The 22,677-nt window shown below is 43.7% G+C and overlaps 1 protein-coding gene across 1 annotated transcript in view; it reads left to right on the top strand.

The window, feature by feature from the left end:
- The window catches only part of PGM5 (phosphoglucomutase 5), a 61,537-nt gene that overhangs the window by 24,964 nt on the left and 13,896 nt on the right, over positions 1–22,677 (top strand). The window contains exons 7-10 of the mRNA XM_056847997.1: positions 12,970–13,085; positions 20,844–20,979; positions 21,721–21,904; positions 22,487–22,621. Coding sequence (XP_056703975.1) covers positions 12,970–13,085; positions 20,844–20,979; positions 21,721–21,904; positions 22,487–22,621 — 571 coding nt within the window. The remainder of the gene's footprint in view (positions 1–12,969; positions 13,086–20,843; positions 20,980–21,720; positions 21,905–22,486; positions 22,622–22,677) is intronic.

Here is a 22,677-nt window from a genome sequence, read left to right on the forward strand (position 1 = left end):
GTACATTCCTTCACACCATCACTGCAACAGTACATATTTCTTATGCGTACAGAATTTTCTTTTCTTCTTTTGGTTAGTTTTCAGCCGAGTATATTAATGGCTATACTCTTTGAGCCAAGAACACTTTGTAGATAGCAGCTGCAAATGAATAACGTGTCAGAGATAAGGGATAATATTTGGAAGTTGAAGCTGTTCTTCAATATAAGATCAAGCACTACTTCTTAATGTTGGTTTTAATTTTAATTCAAAGCTGCCAAAAATTATCTGTAGAGTACTGATAACTCTAAGCTGTCTCAGAAGTAAGTTTTCTCAAACCACGATAGGATGAATTTGCTGTAAATACTCATGTGCCAGGATAATGGGAATAACCTTGAGAGTTATCCTCAGGGTTCTGGTGACTTCACTGATCTTGAGATCCAGTGTGGTGTAGTGGTTAAGAGCGGTGGTTTGGAGCGGTGGACTCTAATCTGGAGAACCGGGTTTGATTCCCCACTCTTCCACATGAAGCCAGCTGGATGACCTTGGGCTAGTCACAGTTCTCTCCGAACTCTCTCAGCCCCACCTACCTCACAAGGTGTCTGTTGTGAGGAGGGGAAGGGAAGGTGATTGTAAGCAGGTTTGATTCTCCCTTAAGTGGTAGAGAAAGTCGGCATATAGAAACCAACTCTTCTTCTTCTCTGGATGCATGGCCACTGAAGGAGGAATAGCCTAAGTGCTATTAAACCAGGATGGGGTAGCAAAATATTAGAAAATGTAAGGTACCATGGAGACTCAAACCAGAAACCTGGTCAGCAGCCATGTGTGCCAGCTGAGCTTCCTGCCTTCAGAACAAGCAGCTGGGCCAATCTCCCCCACACCATAGTTCCCTCCTAAAGGTGGCCAGCTGAGGAAGCACACTCCACCTGGAGGGATCGCATGAGGGTTTCTGGGATCCGCTGACTGAAGGGTCTGATAAGACCTAGCCTGGAGGTATAAAACTGCTGCATTCAAGTGAAATATTGTGTCTGTGATGTGAAGACACTGTTTACTCTGGTAATCCTGGTTCCAGATATGTGCTAGTTTGACCTCTTACCTGGCCTTTGTTCTGGATCATCTTGTGAATTCTGGCTCCTGGCTTTACCTCAGCTACACTTCTGCCTAGTCTGGGATCCCCACTGAATCCTAACTTTTAGCCTGATTTTGATTCTGCTGTGCCTCACAGACCTGTAGCCTTTCTTTGACCCTCTGGCACTTGGCTTGACTTTGGACTTTCCTCCCTGATCAGTTATGTACCTCAGCACGAGTTTGCTCAGACTCCTCTTAGTCTTATCTGGGCTAACAGAACCAGAACCAGGTATATGTTGGAGATGTCTCCAAGATGGATTGGTATTCTGCAACTAGAGAACCAGAACTGTGACATCTGGCCATGCAGGTAGAAAAGGATCGTGTGGTCACTCAGCTCATGGTGCATGAGGCCTCTCCCCCGCAGTCCCATCCAGGTACACTGTTCAACTACCTGAATGATATGATGGCACTTGGCATAAATCATTGTTCACCTTTCATCCCCAAGTGTACCTTACTGACATATTGACAGTGGGATTAGTTCTCAGCCCACTCACTAGAGAAGCTTTGGTCTGAGGTACTGCCCCATCCCGGGATTGCCAGTTGGAATTCATTTTTGAATGTGTTAACCAAATTGTTTGAAGATTCCTCCCACAAAACTGATGCTGCAATGACTACTCTTTGAAAGCCCAGCCAGTCCTTTTGATCACCCCCCATGCATATTGCATAGTTCTGGTGTTTGTCTCTGGATTCTTCCTGGAATAACAGCATCCTCCCACACTAGTTCTGACTGGATCTCTGTGAAATACTGAAGAATGAGCTGGCTTGTGTTTCCAAATTGATGCACAGCTTCATGAACGCTACATAGAGCATAAGGGGAACATGAAACAAGGATGACGAGGTCTGATGGGGGTGCCCCATATGGGCAACATGCTGAAGTTGCACCTGGAACCCCTCCAGGAACTCCTGATAGAGGTCTCCAGTTGCAGGTCCTGCTTCAGCTGTAATACTGCCCAGACCAAGCAAGCATTGCCAGCCCGGTGGATTTTGATTATGACACCAGAGGCAGTTTTATAGACTTTGCCACAGTCCAAATGTTAGGGATAGCAGTCCAACAAAAACAAATGCCCCAACCCTAGTGGAAACAGTACATGGCTCTCCTCTTGCATCTCACTCAGCAAATCATGTCATTAGTCCATGGACTACTGTAATGTAGCCAAATCTCCCATTTTACAGTAATCTTGGAGATGGCCTAGCTTGCCTGTCATAACCCCTGTATTTTGTAGTCCTAAAGGATCATATGTTTCCCACCAGATTGCAAGGCTGTATGCTTTCAGACTCTCTCAGTAAGAGAAACTGCAGCAGTGACCTGTCTATTGCAGTCTCCTCTACTCTAGCCTCACTTCAGTTTCCTGAGGACTCCCTGATCCTTGACTGTCTGAGAAGTACTGGTATTTATGGGGCATGTTTGAGAAAAATGGAATAGACATGTTAGATCTTAGGCAGATTGTGAGCGGGAGAGCAGGAAGGTTTGCTTCAGTGTTTAGCTCTCGTGGCCCTTTCTTGCATGCCCAGGGTAGTTCTGATCGCCACTTTGGGATCAGGAAGCAATTTGGTCACTGGGGGTGTGGGGGGGAGGTGGTTGTGAATTTCCTGCATTGTGCAGGAGATTAGATTAGATGACCCTTGTGGTCCCTTCCAACTCTATGATTGACCCTGTGCCTGTGCAAGGCTCCCATACAGTGGTATTTACTTCATATCAGAGCCAGAATTGGGGGCCTATTTAGGAAAACCTGGAAAAACACCAAGCAGTCCATGTCACCAGCTGGACCAACTGTGTTTTGTTTTGTTTTGTTTTTGTGAAAAGGATGGGTCCCTATGGCTATGTGTGACTATAAAGAATAAGATCACCATATCAGAATTGTTACCCCTTGCCCCTGATTGCAGGGCTGCTGGTTAGTTATGGACTACACCAGATATAGTATTGAGAAGGACATTATGTGGCTGCTAAACCTGACTTGGCATAGTTGTTGAAAAGGAGGTAAAATTTTTCAGAACATGGGAACAGTCTGTGCTGCATAATGCAGGGGAAGGGGCCTGTCAGCACAACATTGTCCTGGAACAGGTCCAGTATACTTGATGGGCTTGCTGTAGAGTGCGTGAACATAATTCCATTGTAAATAGTGGAATTTATGAGTCATGGGTCCCCACCCTGTTGTCCCTTGCATTGATGGGTTAAAAATATTCTGTTCTCATCTACAAACTGAAAAAAAATGTTCCAAATCCATTGACCTGGATGGATCAAGATAACCTTTTAAAATGTTGAACACCTTACATGCTGCACAGCACTTTGCAGGGTTTCCTGGGGAGAGTGGAAAATTCAGGCACCAGAATTATTGTTGATGTACAGTGCATGTGTGTGCTGTTTCACACAATAGGAAGTAAGAGCTAGGAGTCAAATACTTTTGTTATTAGAAAGCTGCTGCCCAATCACAAGTCTCTTCCTTTGTCAGAAATGATTGAATTTTCTAGTGTTTTTCTCCATATCAGCATACACTCTGTCTGACCTTTATTTGAAGAAGTTAAGTGCATGTTTCACAAGCTGCTTTCGTTGGTTTTATTAGAGCATTTCCAAAGGGTGTTTGGAGGAAAATATGAGCATAAGCTGCCTTTCTGTGTAGAAAGATCTCCTTCTAAAGGTTTACTTCTGGTGAATTGTGGAAAAAGCCTCTCACTCATACCTTCTGCTATTGGAATTCAAACTGGTTGATAAAAGGAGATAAGCCCTGTTTATGCTTTTCTAAGCTATTTGGAGGAAGAAATAGAAATGCAATGTGGTTTTATTTATTAACTAAGACCTGAACAGCAGTAGTACATTACTGCAACAGATGTGGTTCTGCATGTGATTAATTTTTAGATGGACTGTCCTTTGCACATCATTTTAAATTACTTTTGTAACAAAGACTCTTCAAGAATTTTGTCATTTAGCAGTTAGAGGAAAGGTAGGAACCAAAGAAGAGCAAATGTCTGAAACTGCTTCCCTAGAACATGTTGTTCTGAAATTGAGCTGTTTAAAGGTAATGCTCTGCGGCCTGTCTTGGATGGCCGAGGCTAGCATCATCTCATCAGATCTCTGAAACTAAGCAAGGTCAGCCCTGGTCAGTATTTGGATGGGAGACCACCAAGGAAATCCAGGGTCACTATACAGATGCAAGCAATGGCAAAGGACCTTTGAACATCTTTTGGCTTGAAAACCCTGCAGGGTCACCATAAGTCGGCTGCGATTTGACAGTACTTTCCACCGCAATGCTCTGCTTGCTGGCCATTTAAGATCTGTAAGTTTTGGCAGATGGAAACTACTAGGTCTAAGGAAAGATTCATCTTCTGATGGAATACAAAAACAGTCAGTCTTGAACTGACACATTCTTTACCAACACCTTCCACGGACCTAGTGTAGCTGATCCCAAGCTTGGTTGTGACTTCTTCTGTCTCTGTCATGATTTTCTATCCAAGGTGAGGTCTGAAGGACCCACAGTTCTCACTGTTCTGCTTTTTATTTAGTACCAAGCTGTTTAAGAAATTACTTCTTCCCACATGTTTTGCAAATACAAACAGGTGCTGTGTCCCTCTCCATAGAATAAGCTTTCATGTTCAAATAGTTCTGTGGTAAATTGTGATGTTTACAATGCCAAACTTTAAGAATCATGTAATTGAGGCTTCTGTCAAATTGGTAAACAAACTCTCAGTAAATTTAATTAATTGGCATTGCATTTTCTGTGTTCGGGGATCTATTTCTGTACATCAGTAAAGCCTTTTCCTTTCATTACAGAAGTTCATTACAAAAATGATTGTTTCTGCCTTGGATAAGGCTTTTCATATTTGTCTCTACAGGAGGGAAGAAAAGGAGAATTAAATGCCAAAAATTCAAAATATAATTTGGTTGTAGATGGTGTCTGGAGCGAGGCCTGGAGACTAATGGATGATAGATATTCCCTTGTCTTGCAAAAGATTGCAGTTGCAAGGGAGCTAGGGAGGAAGCAGGAAGTGGTCATTGGCTGGGAGACAGCATTTAAGGTAGAGGCTGCTAGGCTAGGGTTCTGTTGAAGCTCTATTTTGTGCCTGCAAAGAGAGGAGGGAAAAGGAAAGGTGGGTGCTGTTTAACCCCCTTTCTTCTGAGATAATGCTTCTATCCCGCTTTTCTCCTTAATTGGAATCCTGAGTGACTTACCAGATCATTTTCCCACCTCCATCTTATCGTCACAACAACAAACTTATGAGGTAGGTTAGGCTGAGAGGATATGATAGGCCCAAGGTTACCCACAAAGTTCTCATGGCAGAATGAGGGATTTGAGCCCCCTAGTCCAGCACTCTGATCACTAAGCAACATTAGCTCTCAGGACTAAATGGCAGCCCTGTGCACTACCCCTTCAAGGTTTTTCAGTCAGCAAACTCTTATTTTCAGGTATTCATTTTTCTCTAGAGAAGTAGCAACTGCATGCAGAAGTCTTAAGAAGAGTTCACATAGCAGTTTGGTGGTTTAGGAAACAACTTTTGAAAAGGTAGCCATGGGGGGAAAATAGGGTGCAGCTATACAGCTTTGGAGCCTAGCCACTGTTTCTTTATATTAGGTACAGTGTAATTGTTTTTCTGAATGAATATTTTCTGAACAGAGCAGGTTGTACATATTTTTATGTGGCTTTTTTTAGTCCATCAGGACTGCTTTTATTTTTTTGCCTTTGAAATCTTTAATACACAGGAACAGTCCAACTTGTAATGGAGAGGGAGGAGACACTATTCGAATGCTCTTTTGGCACATCAATAGTGTTCCATGACTTCAGGGTCTCTAAACTTGCTTTCCTTCAATTGAGACCCTGAAGTCATGGAAAACTGTTGATGTGCCAAAAGAGCATTTGAATATTGTTCCAGGAACTAATTAATGGTTAATTAATTAACTAGGAACTAGTTCCAGGAACTAATTAATTGTTCTAGGAACTTATTAACAAAATGACATTGAAGCAGATCAGTGCCTTTCAGTTGACTATGCTCTTAGAATTGACCCCTTCCTGAGAAGTGGTATGTTATCTTATTCAGTTAGTCACCTAAGCAGGACACAACTTAATTTACTCACAAAAGTAAGTCTTTGTATTGAACAGCTTCAATGTAATATATGTGTGTATTGTAAAGTCTTTAAAACGGGTACTCAAACTTTTTAAACGGGGCCAGTTCACTGTCCCTCAATCACTGTTGGGGGCCAGCCGCCCCCCTCCCCGCCGCCCAAACGGGAAGGCAGCCAGGCGCCCAGGCAAAAAAAAGTTAACTTGCGGCAGGAGGATGTGCCGCCCCTCCCCCAGGTGCCTCTCCATGGCTGACACTCCCCCCTTCGCTGGGCTGAGAGACCCCCCAGCCGCCGCTCGCCCTCCTTTCCCGCCTCCTGGAGCGGGAGACGGGCTGGGCTGGCCCCCTGGTTGGCAAAGAGCACCTGAGGAGAAGGGGGAAGGGCGCGGGGATGGGGGTCTCTCAGCCCTCCCCGGAGGCGCCACCACCTAAGCCCCCCGCTTGGGGCCCCCTGCGCTCGCTCACCCGCTCGCTCACCTCGCTCCTGCTCAGCTTGCAGGCAGACAGGGATGTTCTTCTTCCAGCCTGGCATGGCTCCTTCAGGGCTGCGGCGGCTGCTGTGGTAGGAGCAGCAGCGGCGGCAAGGGGCACATTGCAGTCCGAGGCAGTGCCTCCCGTGCCCCGAGCCACGCGCGCCGACTGGGGAAAGGAAGGCGGCGACGGCTCTTCAGGGCCGCCACGGCGGGGAAGGCGCAGAGGTGGTGGCGGCTCCCGGGACGGCGCGGGTGTTGCCACTCCGCTGCTGCCGCCGACACTTTATACGGCGAATGGCCGCCTTAGTTTGGGGAAGGGACGGGCGCGGTGGCGGCTCTGGAGGGAGGAGGGGGCTGGGTTCAGGACCCTGACGGGCCGGATCCGGCCAGCGGGCCGTAGTTTGAGGACCCCTGCTTTAAAGTCTTAAATAATACAAGCAAGTTCTACATACTACGAAGTCTTAAATTCCAATACTTAAAATATAACAGTTAAAGAAGTCTGATTTAGTTAAAAGAATCTGATTCACATTATCTAGAATAGCATATAAGTAAATAGTTCATACATACCAAGCCCAATATCTTCTGAGACCCTCTTAGTCAAAGACTTAGAGAGATCTAATTTTCAAGCCTTTCCCTGCCTGTATTTATACTGTCCAATATCAACTACATATGACTTGGTTTGCCCTCTGAGATGCACACAACTGCAAGACAACTGCATGCTTCTTCAGCTTTGTTATACATCTATAATATTTAATTTTACTAACATCTTCATATCCTAAGGAATGTGGTAAAAATGAGTGTATTTTCAACATTCTATGAAAACCCTATAATGTATAAATCTTAAACCCAGTATAATAATTATATAATATCAATGTTTTGGCAAGTCACCATAGAGTATTCTATAGCTGATCGAGAGAAACACTCTAAGGTCACACTAAACTATAAAGTTGGTATAAGCTGCTAGAGGTATGCTTTGAAGTCACTATAAGCTATAAGAGTGGTAGCAGCAGCTAAGAAGCACTTCCTCTGATAACAACCTTGGCACACTATTTGCTTACATTCCATTCTCAAGGTCTTTCCAGTGTTTAGTCACAAAGACAGCAGTAACAGCTTCTCTGTAAGCTAAAGTCTACATCGACCTATTTCTTGAATAGAAAAGAGTCTTGCCCAGGCATGTCTCGGCTTGTCCAGTTAAGGGAAGACAAGCCTCTTTATAATTCTACAATAAGGAAATTCTGTCTATGTACAATTATAGCATAACAGTTCATCTATTCCAACATATCAAAGCCTATAACAACGTAGTTTGAAAGTACATTATTAGAAAGCAGTAACTAAGTCACGATATCCAGTACAAATCTTGATATGACAGTGGTAGTCGTGTGCACTTTTAAACTCCTTGCGTCTTTTCTTCCCAAGTGGCTTACTCTCAGTAAGGTTTGCTTCTGGAGTTAGAGCCCCAGCTTGGGGGTGGGGCAGATTTCTGTAGCGAAGGAATGCAGGGAGATATACTACAGGCAGAGGAAAGGCTCTGGCCTTCTCTCATTCTGGCCTTTACTTTTAAAATTGGGCATTACCCTATTCTCTTTTTATGTCATTGTGGCAGGTCTGTGTCTAAGCATGTGGAACTGGCACCATAGGGTCTAGTTCAATGCATAAGCTCCCCTTTGATCTAAGCACTAACCAATTGCAGTTGTTGTTTCTTACTCTCAACCAGTAGGAGGCATGCTTTCCTGCTGCTTGAGCAAAGCCAAGATATATGAAACTAGTGCTTGGGGGGTTGAGGGGGGGAGACAAGGAGTAAGAGGATTCTAGTTTGATTCATATTAGAGCTTGTAGGAGAAGATAATATATCCACCTCTATCACTCTAGGAGAAAAAGGGATTCCTTTTTATTGGATTTTTAATGAGAGCACTTATAAAATAAAACTCAGAGCTGGAAACAACATTGAGAATGGCAGGCAGGGTTCTTGGAAATTATTATGTGAGATGTCTAAAACCGATTGCTCTGTGACATCTGTCTTGAAACAAAGGGGCTGGACCAGATTGTCTTTGTTGCTTCCAGCTCCATTGTATTTTATCCTTTCTGCTTCTAGAAACCTATTTGAAATTTTTTATCTTAGCTCTCTGAAACGTCTCTGATTATCTATTTAAAGCTGACCATTCTACTACTTTACAGTTGTAAATTAAAGACAGTGGGAGTAGCATCTGTAACACTTTACCATATATGGGCGATTGGCAGTTGTTTGGTTTTGATCTCAGAATATACACTTGATGCCTTTTAAGGGAACACAGTGCATACAAAGTGAAAATATCCAGAAGCCAAGCTTCTATTTCACAGGGCTGCCACTGTTACAGTGTTAGTGTTTAATGGGGTCAGATGAGAAGTACAGACACCAGCGTGTAACACTTAGAGCTGGGGGTGGGGGGGATTCAGCAAGTTGTTTGTGTAATTCAGAAGTCTTCTAAAATGAGAAGAGTTTGAGAAAAAATGAACTCAAGTTCAGCAATCTTGCATTGTAATTTCCCCTTGAAGTTTCTGTGCTACTCTTAGATGAGCAATGGAATGACCTGGAAGATTAAAATGTTCTCCCACTGATTTTTGAGTGTTGTGGTTTTTAATGTCGGTTTATATCCATTCTTTTGCTTAGGGACTCACATGTTTATTCATTGTAGAGTCGAAAGGCGTTGCTAACATTTTTGGCATATATAACATTGGAAGATAAACAAGTGAATGAACCTGAGACGGTATGGCTGGTGGTGTTAGGTCTACTTGTTGTGTTGTCAGAGTGGATATGGGGACAGAGTTGGCATCTTGGCTTGTTGCAGGTCCTGGTCCCAGAGGCCGTGTCCATCTTAGGAAGGGTATTGCTGTGGGTGAGAAGTTGTTTAAGGTTAGGAGGCTGTCTGTGGTTAGGAGGCCAATATCCGTGAGAGGGAGTATCATTGTCCAGCATAAGTTGTAGGTTGTTAATGATATGTTGAACTGGGTTTGAACTAAGAGTTGTATGTGACCACCAGTGGTGTTATGTTGTTTTGTTTGGGCCTATCTTGTAGGAGGTCATCCCTTGGTATCATTCTGGTTTTGCTGATCTGTTTCTTTACTACATCAGGTGAGTATTGTAAATCCAAGAATGTTGTGGATCCTACAAGTAAGAATCTGTGTCTGAGGGATCGGAACAGATGCAGCTGTAGCATAGAGCTTAGACAATGGATTGTTTGGTGTATTTAGGATGGTGACTGCAGGAATGTAGATATGTTTCACGATCAGTAGGTTTCCAGTATGAGATGGTTTTTATTCTTCCATTATGTATTTGTGCAGTGGTGTCTAGAAAGTGTATTTTCTGCGTGGATTGGTTCATGGTCAGGTTGATGGTGGGCTGGAAGTTGCTAAAGTACTGGTGAAATTTCTCCAGTCCTTCTTTCCCATGTGTCCAAATGATGAAAATTTAGTCAATAAATCAGTTTCATCAATAAATCTCAGGTACAAGAGAGGTAATAACAGATGGGAACTGAGGAAGCGCTGCTCCAGGTTAGCCATGAAAATATTGACATATTGTGGTGCCATGCGAATACCCATGGCTCTGCCATTGATCTGAAGGAATAAATCTTCACCAAATCTGAAGTAGTTTGTGGGTTAGGACAAATTGGCAGAGCTTGGTAGCCAGGTCAGCCATAGTATTGTCAGAGATGGTGTTCCTAACAGCTTGTAGTCCATCTTTGTGGGGGATGTTGGTGTATTTTGAAAGTATTTTTCATTACAAAGCAAGAAAACAACAGAAAATTGACTAATTTTATTATCTCTATAATGTGGACATTAAAGAACTGTGTATTTAGATTATACTGTGAAAAAGCTGTTTGAATTGTGTACAGCCCATTGAACTCCGCAAGTCTTCTAAGAGTAAATCAGACAATTTATTCCATTCAGTATGTAGCAGTTAAAACTAATACTGTCCTTGGTGCAAACTGTTGTGTGTGAATCTTTTGTGTGCGTAAGTAATATAAATTTAGAGATAAATTTATGCTGAAAAGAAGCAGGAAAGCCTAACTGTCATATCTTATACAAGGCTTGTACAGCAAGCGCAAAATGTAAATTTATTGAAAACCCTGTGAAACTGCTCGGTGCAGTATCATAGGGCTGCACCTCCCTTTTTGCAGGTGCAAGTTCGCACTGGCAAAAGGGAGCATTCTTGGGGCAAAAGGGCTTTGGGAGCTGACTAAAGTTAGCGCCACCCCTGGGAACACCCTTTTTGGCACTGGTGTGAGCCCTTGTGCTGGAGAAATACTGCTGGTAAGGCTCCGCCAGCACCCCTGCCTTGTGCTGCCTCGTCACTCCCCGGCTCTGGTGTAACTGGTCCTGCGCCAGCGTTGGTGCCCACTTAGCTGGTGCAAAGGCCACCCCCCCTTAAGGATTCCTCTGCCTGTCTCCTTCCTTCCTGTTATATCATTCTCTTGAAATATCATGTGTCCTTAGCTTCAGGAGAATGCATCTGAAATGGTTATAGGTGAGATAAGCTTCTTAGCCTTGTATTCAGGATTTTTTGTCTAGCCATAAAGGTTATTACTAACAAAATAAATAGAAATAGTGATCTTTGAGATATTGTAACAATTCATATGATGCATACTTTCTCTTGTTTTAAATGGCAAGTTAAAAAACTGTTCAAGTAGACCATTGGTTGTTTTCATTATGTTCTTGTATTGCTGAGTTTTGTGTTGAATTTTAGGGTTAACTTTATAATTTTGTTTTTGCTGTATTGTTTTAACTTACTGTTTTTGTTAGTTACCTCAAACTCTTGGGTTGAGAGGAAAGGTATAAATCTTCTACATAAATAACATTAGACTTCCGGTTGTGGCTCAGTGGTAGAGCATCTGCTTGGCATGCAGAAGGTCCCAGGTTCAATCCCCGGCATCTCCAGTTAAAGGGACTAGGCAAGGAGGTGATGTGAAAGACCTCAGCCTGAGACCCTGGAGAGCCGCTGCTGGTCTGAGTAGACAATACTGACCTTGATGGACTGAGGGTCTGATTCAGTATAAGGCAGCTTCATGTGACTAGGCCAATAATTATTCTTTTTAGAAAGGTTCTTGTAGTGCAAGGGAGCGGGTTCCATACTTGTATGTTAGTATGTGTCTTTAAAAATTTATCCTTCCATGTATTTTAGCTATTAATTACCAGTGTCCTTGATTTTACAGCAATGTTTGAGTTGACTCTTATTTATTCACAACAGACCTATGTTCTGGGAGGATAGTGTGGATGCTTATTTTCTTCATTCTAAGCCCAAACTATCTTCTAAGCCCATCTTTTAGCATCCAATTTGTATTTGCAAGCCACTTAACTAATTGTGTGTGTCTTGCGTTCCCCAGGAATGAACTGTGGTCAGTGAGGTGCTAGTGTACATATTGCAGACGTTTCAGGCAGTTCTCCCATGCAGCCATCAGCATTTTTTAAAATGTGCAGCTGACACCTGGTAAATGGGAAGGCCAAGGGAAATAGAGATGTGCTATGAATACTTTCTCCGTTGTTCTTTTAAAAATCCTCTCTTGTTGTTTTGTAATCTGATCCATTCTGTGCTCTAGTCATATAGCAAAAATAAATCTTCTAACTTATTAGATTTAGCAAAAAATCTCAGGAGTCTCTTTCCATATGTCTTTGGGGGAAAAACAGGAATTGAAGCTTTTACAATTCCTAGCAAATTCTTGAGGACTTCCTCTCTCATATGCCATGTAGCTCTTTATGAAAATAATTTTGCCTAATGGGAATTAAAATGGCAGAGAAAATACACAAAATACATGGTCCTTCCAAAGTTGATTTAAATGGAGGATTTAAATATGTGATTGTTTTTCAATGAAAATGTGCTCAGCTTTGTCTGGATCCTTCTTAGGATATTTATGGTGAATGATGTTTAACTTGGTTTTCTAACCATAAATCAACCACTTTTAAACTACCACTTTATATTCCAAATATATAATCTTTGCATAATGGACCCCTAGTGTGGTCTGAATATTTCATCAAGACTGCTGCATTATGTGCCAGGCAGGTGAGATCAATGCCTGGATAGATCTTCTGAGAATCTGTGTGTGCTGTTTGATCTCCACAATGGAAAAAAAGGCAGGATGCTAATTTAATAATCTGGTCTTTGGACACTGTAAAGTTTCAAGACTTCTTTGTAGCATCCTTAAATGATGGCATGTCTTTATCATTGGATGTAACAGTAGGTTTTGCCTGCTGCCTGTATAGCAGACATCTTTTCCCAGTTAGCAAACATAGCCTCTTGATAGAATAAATTTGCAAGCAAGTATGAAACAACTGAACCTGATGTTGTGTTGTTACATGATATCTCTCTTAGGGTGGCAAAATCCATGAAAGTTCCTGTGTATGAAACACCATCAGGCTGGAGGTTCTTCTCAAATCTGATGGATTCGGGGCGATGCTCACTCTGTGGAGAAGAAAGCTTTGGCACTGGTGAGACATCATATACTGTGTGTGGCAAACAATATGTCAAACATAATGGCACCAAGCCCTATGTGAGAATTGGACATGTACATAATGGCATCAAGCCCTATATGAGAATTGGACATGTATGGGGGCTGGATATCTTATTGCAGACTAACTCATATTATGACCAACCAAGCCAAATGTAGCCCAGTAGCTATATATATGCAGCCCCATGGGCAAAGTGGCCCTGTCAGAAAGGAGGTCAATAAATACACAGACATAGATTTATTGGGTTCACAAAGGCCACAGCTTTATTGATTACAACAAATGCAGCATTGGCAAGGCATAGGGAGTGGATCCACAACATTGGCTGACCACCCTGTCATCTGATAGATCCATAGATCGGTAAACCGACCCCAACACGCCTGTTGGGGTAGCAACCGGAGTGGAGTTTAAGTGGCTCCACAGAACCTATGCCACCTGGGAGTGGAGCTATGAACAGCCCCCGAGCTGGGCATCGATGATGTTCTCTATCCCAAGACCCCATAACGGGGTCCCCAAACGGGGGAAGGCAGGCACACCGGCGCATCTTCCCCTAATTGGATCCATCCCAATGCCAAAAACTGCCAAAGAGCAGAGCTACCGCCCTGCTCCCACCAAAGCTCCGACTGCTGCGACCAACAAAGGAGAGAGTTCTTAATTCCACAGAGCCAGAAGTCCTGCTCCCAGTCAGCCAGGTCCCACCATCGGGACGGTAGTTCAGACTGCCATGGGGAAATGTCCGAGTGGCGGGTAGTCTTGCCTCCACACTGATTCCACACAATGACTGACCGCACCGCACACTTTTCCTGATAAAGTCAGCTCCAGCTCCCAAACCACATATTGGGTTTAAACCTCCCAGTGACCCCTGCTCCATGCCCAGAGGAAGGCAAAAACCTACAGGACCAATGGCCAATCTGGCCTGGAGGGAAAATTCCTTACGGTCCCCGAAACGGCAGTCAGTTCTACCGTGGGCATATGAGCAAGGAGCACTACATGATCAGTACATCACTGGGACCTGCCTGTAAAACTGCACACCTTACAGCCCCAGAGCCTGAGGCTGCACACATGGGTCCAGACCCTTCTCCGCCTCTGAGCTGAAACGAGAGGACAGGTTAACAGGTGCTTTCTACGGTTAGAAATGTGTCCCATGAACAGTGAGCACACCTGGCCATGGTCAAAGTGAGAGCCAAAGCAAAGGCTACAACCATGGCAGCAGCATTCACCGTGACAGAATGGGGCCCCACCCCCGGGTAAGAAGCCACACTGAGCTGGACCTATCCATCAGAACAAAGTGCCAGGAAGGAAATAATAAGATTACATGAAGAGGGGGAGGGTGTGTGTGCGTGTCTTAAATGCCCGTGAAAGGTGGTGAAAGCCTCAAGGCAGCACAGGATACCGAGCAGCCCATAGGTATCTCCTTAGTAACGTACCACAATCCGCTGAGCCTAAAGCTCGTGAACAATGAACCCTTCGGTTCACAGTCATAACCGGAAGGCAGATTTAATGCCACATGTGTCAAACAGGGCACCCTCGCGCAGGACCATAGTGTGCTAATCGTGTGGTTGAAGGATGCAGAACATACTGTACAAAATTAGCAGGTATGGCGTTGTTGACTGAGGAACCCCAGGGGCAAGACAGGTGGGATATATATCCATAATCCCCTGGGGCCTTTAGGGTACACACCCATGGGGGATACCCAAAAGTTAGGCAATGTAGGGGGAGGAGAACCCGAATAAGTTATGTTGCCATGTCATCCACCTTCAAAGCTGCCCTGTGCATGGTGGTGAAAGCCGCATAATGCGCCTGTCATTTCATCATTGATGCCTGGGGTATGCTTACCTATAAAAGTTATGTCATGAATAAGTCCAGCAAAAATTGAAGCCACACCGAGGTGCATGACCCGTGTTTTAAATGCCCCTTCAGGAAAATGTTGAAAGCTTCCAAGGCAGCACAGAATACAGAGATGCCCACAGGCATGGCCTTATTAATGTACCACAATCTGTTGAGTTCAAACGATAAACGGGGGGTGTCAGTTCAAGATGCACGAGGGAGGCCTTGGGAAAGATCAGCTGCAGCCACAAAAGAACTGTGTAGTGGAACTGGCATTACCGGCTGCAGTGGTGCCTGATCTTCCTTCTTTCTATTACTCGGAAGGGGGGAAGTCACCCCAAAAAGGGGCTGTTGGTTGGTGCAGGCTCAGGGACAGGATGGCCTAGGGTGGGGGACACAACAATTATCACAGTCATGCTCGTACTTGCAATGAGCGTGGTGACACCTGCCCCAATTATATTCCAAGCATGCTCTCTTACTGTTTCGCCTCCAAAACCATCCTTGCTAGGTCTGCTAGCATCCACATTGCCCTTGATCCGTGAGGCAACCCACAAAACCCATAGCTTATCTTTTATAAGGTCCCACCTGGTGTGTCAGGCTGTCTATAAAAACCTCGCTTTGCCTTGACTTCAAGGCTGTTTGCGGGCGCAGCTGCCAATTGCTTTGCTTAGCTTAGCTTCCCAGGGTCTGAACTCCATGGGAGCTTGGTATTTCCAGACTGCTTCTGTAATCATGATGTGACTGTAGTTTTGTGTCTGTAATTCTCCATATAACCAAGTGCACCCCCATCCCCCTCCGTTCCTTCCTTTTGGTCTCTAAGCTCTGCATAACTGTTACCAATAAACCAACTCTTTTGGACTTTTGTCTCCTGATGTGGCTGTTGGACTTCAGTGAACACAAGTGCTTACAAATATGTGAACCCCTTTTTCTAAATGGTTCCTCGTAGTCCTTGGCCGCCGTGTCACCCGCCAGTTCCCTGGCGCGCAGCACAATGCCCATGTGGTTAATGAGGTGCCATGCCCTTTCAGGGTATACGGCCTGAACCAACCACATAAAGACAGTGTACCCTGACAACCAATTAACAAAGGTATGGTAAGGCCTTACCCCCTTTCTTACTTGGGCAAGGCCCACTCTTCCCATCATCCCAATAAGCATTCCTGCACCTTCCGGGCAAGGTGAATGCCAGACGGATTGTCAGCATCCGTTTAGGCCATTGCCACCGTTCCTGAGGTGGAGGCTCAACTAGGAACCCATGCTGCCTCATGTCCATAGCCGCCCCTGTCCCTACTTCTTGCTGCCCATGCTGGTAAATCAGGCACATGGGCCAAAGCCACCCAGTAGCTCCCCGAAGCATGAGAAGATGCCTCATCTGAGGAAGACTCACCAGTGGATGACTCATCGCTGAATTGGTCCCTCAACCAATGTTCCCTACAATGACTCCTCTGCCCCTTCTTGGGAGCCCTAGGTGTTTCTGCCCCTGATGCGGCCGAGCTCTCGGACAGGCTAAGAGATGGGTAACGGGACCTCCCGAAGAACAAACACCCCTCTTCCCCTTGCTGGTAGAGGGAGCATACCTGACTCCCTGGCTTTAGATGGGGACGTTGCCTGCAGGGTCTAATATATCTACCCTTTCAGCCAGATGTGCCAGAGTTTAGGATAAGCCCCTAAAACATCTGCCATGAGATGCCCAGCTGAGAAAGCCCTTAAGGGTTCATGGCACAGGTACGTGCTTCCCAGACCCATGTGCTGTGCGAGTAGGTTCGCCTGAAGTAGCTGCCTCTGCAGGCCTGGCCTTTTTGCTTGTGGGGGGGGTCTTCCCTTTCCTTCCCACAGCAGCAGGGGGTGCACCCTTTCATTTGGGCGCTTTGGACTGACTTGAAGGCATGGCTCCTAGAAAAAACTGCAAAGGATTGGAGACAACAATAAACTGCTCTTAACAAGCTAAATTATCCCTTTAAGGAACTGGTACTGGCCAGAAGGCTACAGAAAAGTAGCTCTTCCACTTTTTAGTTTATCAATTCTCAGTTCAGTCAACTGATCACAGCAAAATCAAATAAACCAGTGCTCTCCACTTATAAATCTACTGCGATGAATGAGAGCACCAGAGTGAAATAATGACGAGGAGTTGTTTTTATATGCTGACTTTATCACTTAAGGGAGAATCAAACTGCCTTCCATCACCTTCCCCCTCCTATGACGCACCCCCTTTCACTCTTCTAGTTCTCACTCTCTCAACCTGACTGTGTATGCTGAGGGAAAGCGTTAGCCTGAGTGTATTTGAGAGGAGATTATTTTTCTCCTTCTCCAGTCCCACACCTTGTTTTACCTCAGAGGGAAAATTTGACACAAGGGGCTTCTTAACGTTAACAATCAAAACAGGGAAATTTATTTAACAGTATTCACAAGATGGATTTTTGAGGAAAAGGCAGAAATAGAGGGAGAACAGAAAACCACACACCCCCACCCACTCCTGCCACCATGTGTGCCAGTCAGGCTGAGACAGCAGCACTGCAGTGTGTGTGGGGGGGGGGGGGAATCTGTCGCCACTTCCCCCTCTGCTGCTGGCATTGCGGGAAGATGGCAGCTGGTGAAAAGGAGCAGGAGCTGCCATTACCACATCAGCCAAGCTGGCAGAGGTGGTGGAGCTGCAGGTGGGTGGGATGGGATTTCCCCCCCCCCCATCATGTGGGTCTCCACTTGTAATGTTACAGTGCTGTAGTGATCTAGCAATTGCTGAATTTTAAAAACCAGAAAATTGATATTTCAGCAATGTGCAGCAAAATAGTGGTTATGGGACAGAAACATGCAGGGGAAGCTGCTGTGCGGACACTCCATTATCACTACAAATGTGTTTGTATTTGTAGCAGCAGCAAGAGCTGCACAGAGATCTTAGCTGTGTGGAAGCAGCTGATATCTTAATAGCACAAGCTAGTGGGAGGGAGTCTCCCATCTCTCCATGTGTTTTACAGTGTATTCAGATGTAATAGACATATTCTGTTTATAATAACATGGTTGTCTATGACAGCCTAGTAAACTCAGTGGAAAACTTTTTCTTTCTCTTTCATTAAGGAGTAGTCCAGACAATGTAAGCATGTATATATGCCATATAGTAAACATGTGTTTAGGCTATTTGAAGGATTCCTCAGGTGTTCAAAAGAACAGTTCTACATAAATCCATTATGGTTTAATTGACGAATACTTGAAATATAAGTGTGACTTTTCTCTCTCCTTACTTTAGCATTATCCCCCCACACGCACACACACATATTTGGAAACTGAGCCAGTATCAAGAATAATCATTTAGCTATTTCACAACAGAGCTTGGTAGTTCTATGATTTGTTCTTGGAAACTTTATTCAAATTGGCCCCCAAATTACTGCCTTTCTCTGTGACTTAAAGAAGAGAGAGAGATGCTTCCACAAACCTGCATCTAAATAATAATTTCAGCAGACATCATTTAAGGTCTGTTCTTCGTTATAACATCTTGACCATAATCTCTCAGTAATGTAAAAACCTGTATTTATAACAAAGTGTTGCCTGGTAAATGAAAGCATCCTTTCTGCTATAAAAGGACAAAGGGTTTTTGGAAATTTCTCATTGGGCTCTGTGTTCTCCCACTTGTTTCCTGGCAGCTGATCCTGGAGTTCGACCAATGCTATAGTAACTTATTCCTTTTTTGTAGCAGCAGAAAAAAGTTTGTCAGATTAAATTGGGCTTTAAAAAAGAAAGGGGCAGCAGCAGCCATTACACTCCAGGCTTCATCTGCAAACTTTTCTTCACCAATGAGAGAGCTGCACACATGATTTAATAGGAATAAATTTTTAGGGATTTTACTTTTTGTTTTGTTTAAACTCCATCTCCCAAGTTTAGATGAGCAACTATTGGGTCTCTGTGCAGTAACTTGAACAGGAAGATCTGAAATGACAACTGTGAGGGGAAAGACTCACTGACCTTCTCCAGAGGTCCAAGGGCTGCAGGGAGGTTGCACAGCCTCCCTGGAGAGGACCAGCCTTGGACCCAGCAAACAGCCACAGGAGCTTTCTTTCCCCTTACCTGACAGAACATTTTGTGTAACGCACTCTTGTCTGTACACTGCAGGTGTGAGGAGAAGGCTGCTGTGACCTGTGCCACTGACCAGAGGTCCAAGGACTGTTGAGTTTTTTCATTCTATCATATTTTTTTTAGTTGTCTGTAAGCTGACTTGAGGATCATTTACTCAAAAGGTGGTGTGTAAATCTTTAAAGTTATAGAGAAAAAGAAAGGTAATTTTGTAAATTAACAACGCATTTTGGATAATCAAACAAGTCATGAATCATGGTTTGCTCAGGCACGTGAATGGGAGTGAAGGAAAGGAATGACAACTCGGACTCTGTCAAGCAGGCTGCATATCCCCATCACTGCAGCTTCAACTGGCTCAGATACCCTGGATGGTGGTTTCTAATTCTGTACTTGGAAATATGATACTCTAATCAGATTTATTATGCACACATGCACTTGCACACACATATAGAATCTAAACAGTTGAATCCTCTGAATTAGAGTAGAATTATAAACACAAAGGTTTCCTACTTGCTTATCATCTATCTTTGGATCATGTTTCTTGAAAATGTACCATATATATTAGCACTACTTTTAAATACCTCCATAAATGCCCCCACAGGAGCTTCGGAAAAAAAACCGATTTTTTTTGATAAACCCAAAATAAGCCGAATACCCATACTGGTAAATATGAGTATTCAGCTTATTTCACGGTTTACAAAAAAAATTCAGGCCTATTATAATCTATGGGAATTTTTTTTGAAGCTCCTGTGGGAGCATTTATGGAGTCCCCAAATTGGCAGCGTGGCTGCAAGGGACTCTCCTTAGATGGCCACCAAAGTTTGGTAAAGTTTGGTACAGGGGGTCCAATTTTATGTACCAGCAAAATGGTCCGTCCCGTCCCCCCTCCAGGCATTTGTGAGCCGAGCTGTCCATCTGTTTTCAAGTTCAGAAGTTCAGCGTTGCCGAGGACTGGTGGAAAGAACTGATTGGCAGGCTGGTGCCTCAAATTCTGGAGGCTCCATTTGCGTCTGGGGCACAAAGCATTATGTCCATGCAAATTAGCTTCCAAATTGAGGGGAAAGGCTTAAATGCAATAAAAATAAGGCATGGGAAACATTTTTTTTGGTGGCAAATGACATCCTGTGAACAGTCCTTTATTATAGTCGTGAAAAATCTGATTTCAAGAGATGGTCACGGTGCGGGGAATTGAAGCCTCTACTCGGGGCGACCTTCAGTTTGAGAGCAGGTTTTCGGGGTGGGGGTGATATCGGAGCCAGCCAAAATCATGACTAAGGCAGCTCTTGTGAAGGAGATTAGTATGCTCATCCACGCGGGTGAGGAGTCTTCAGAAGCCTGGTGGTCAGTAACTGTAGAAGCTGGCAACTGTGTTTTTTAGTTGGAGGGTATATCCCTGGGTGAGCCCCGTCTTTAAAGTGCAGATCAGCCTGGTTGGTCAGACCAAGTTGGCTCCAATTACACAACCCCTAACAAAAGCAGTTAAAAATAGATAGAAAAATGGGAGAAAGCATAGAGCCATGCAACTGAGCAAAGGCGAATAGCCGAACCCGGAAAAGCGTAATAATTATCCAGCTTTTTGGGAATCGCCTATTCAGCTTTGGGCAGATTCCCAGGTTTTGGTATTTGGTCAACCCAAAACCTGAATATTGCCGAAATGGCTAATTTCAGGTTTATTTTCAGTTCCGGTGTATCGATATGCAGAACCCTAGTCTGGACAAATTTATATTTTCCTGGAAATATAGTCAGAACAGTGATCTTAACAACAGTTAAGAGGCACTGTGTTCTAGCGTCTTTGTTCTTTCTCTTCAGAATTTGTGTGATGCATAATAAACACATTGATATTTTTTCTCTTAGGTTCTGACCACATCCGAGAGAAGGATGGGCTTTGGGCTGTCCTAGTTTGGCTCTCTATCATGGCAGCCAGGAAGCAGAGTGTGGAAGAGATTGTCAGAGAACACTGGGCTAAATTTGGCCGTCATTATTACTGCAGGTGAGAATAGCAATATCCAGATGTATGATCAATACACCATAGGACAGTCTGCCGCTAACCTGGCAGCAGCATTTCAAGTATGCAGGTAAAATGAAGAGTCTACTACAGAGTGATATAAACCCAAGATTGGTTCTCTGCTTAGTGCTAACACAAACATTTCTCTGTAAAGGAAATGAAACTAATTTCAGAAGAGCCACTTTGTACAAGGAACTGTATTTTTTTCACAGCACCTAATAGATTTTTGTACTTTAAAATAATTATAGAAGTAATAGTTATCTATGTTCTTCTGGCTGTGTTCATGTTAAACTACAAATCACTATTTAAACTTGATGTGCATACTTATAGTGGTTGTCATTTAGTAAGGGGAATGGGTCGCTCTGTAAAGACCTCTTATGCAGAGACATTAATCTGGCAAGCATGCTTTTGCAAATTACAGCCCGTGAAGAGTTTGATTTGAAGCCAATTGAATTGAGCTCCAAAAAAATCTTAGCCAAACTAATTTAAGAGTAGCTATGAAAACTAGCAATTTGTTTCTTGAAGAGGATGCTATTTCTGTATCAGCGTGATCTCTGGTATTAGAATCCCAGTTCTACTGACACTAGTTTGGTCTCCAAGACCAAGCTGTTAAGATACAGTTTTCCAAACATGTTAAAACTCAGCTTGCCTTTTTCATGTTTGCATTAAACTGCTGAAGTTGGTGTTCCTATATTTCTTCTATTCTCTTGATTCCTTCAATACAAGGTTTGATTATGAAGCACTGGATCCTAAAACAGCATATTTTATAATGAGAGACCTGGAAGCTTTGATCACTGACAAGTCATTCAGTAATCAGCAGTTTGCTGTTGGAAGCAATGTCTACAGTGTGCAAAAAGCAAGTAGCTTTGAATATGTGGATCCCGTAGATGGCACTGTGACCAAAAGACAGGTATGAAGGGAGAAAGGTATGAAAGGCAAAGACATTTTAAAAATTCTCACCTCAACAGGGCTGGACCAGTTTTGGGAAAATAGATAGTTTGACATTCAGACTTTCATAAAGTTTCTGCTTTGAAGAATTGTTCCATATTAAGAGCACATTAAATTGGAGCAGACATTCAGACTCTTTCTACTTTAATCAGCTCACAGCCAAAGCAACTGTGGAAGTTGCAAACTGGTTCAGACCTGTAGTGATATAAAGCATGAGGACCTCTTTTTAACATTAAAAAAGTGGACATCCCACATGATAGTAGTTGCTCTATTAGTATCTGTTGATTGAGAAAATACATAAAGACAAGATCAAAATGGCAATGCTTAGTGTGCATTTGTGGACTCCTTGCAATAACTCTGCAGTCCCCCATGGGTTTCTGGCCCCCAGGTTGCAAACCACTAATATAGAAAAATGTTCAAATGAAGGGAAGGGCATATTGCAAAACAGCTGTTTAGCTTGTTGAGTAATGTTAAATGATATTAATAAGTAATCAGTTTGAAAACAGTTGTTGCCACCAATACATTGAATGTTTCTCTTTACAAGGGGCTGAGGATAATCCTCTCAGATGCATCCAGGCTCATCTTCAGATTAAGCACTTCTAGTCATGTGCGAGCCACTCTCAGGATTTATGCAGAAAGCTATGAAAAGGACCCCAGCAAACATGACAGGGAGCCGCAGGTAAGCACATAGGGAAACTGCATTCGGCCTGGTAAAAGTAAACTAGTGGCATTGAT

This window comes from Euleptes europaea, chromosome 4, assembly GCF_029931775.1.
Source record: "Euleptes europaea isolate rEulEur1 chromosome 4, rEulEur1.hap1, whole genome shotgun sequence".
Taxonomy (NCBI): domain Eukaryota; kingdom Metazoa; phylum Chordata; class Lepidosauria; order Squamata; family Sphaerodactylidae; genus Euleptes; species Euleptes europaea.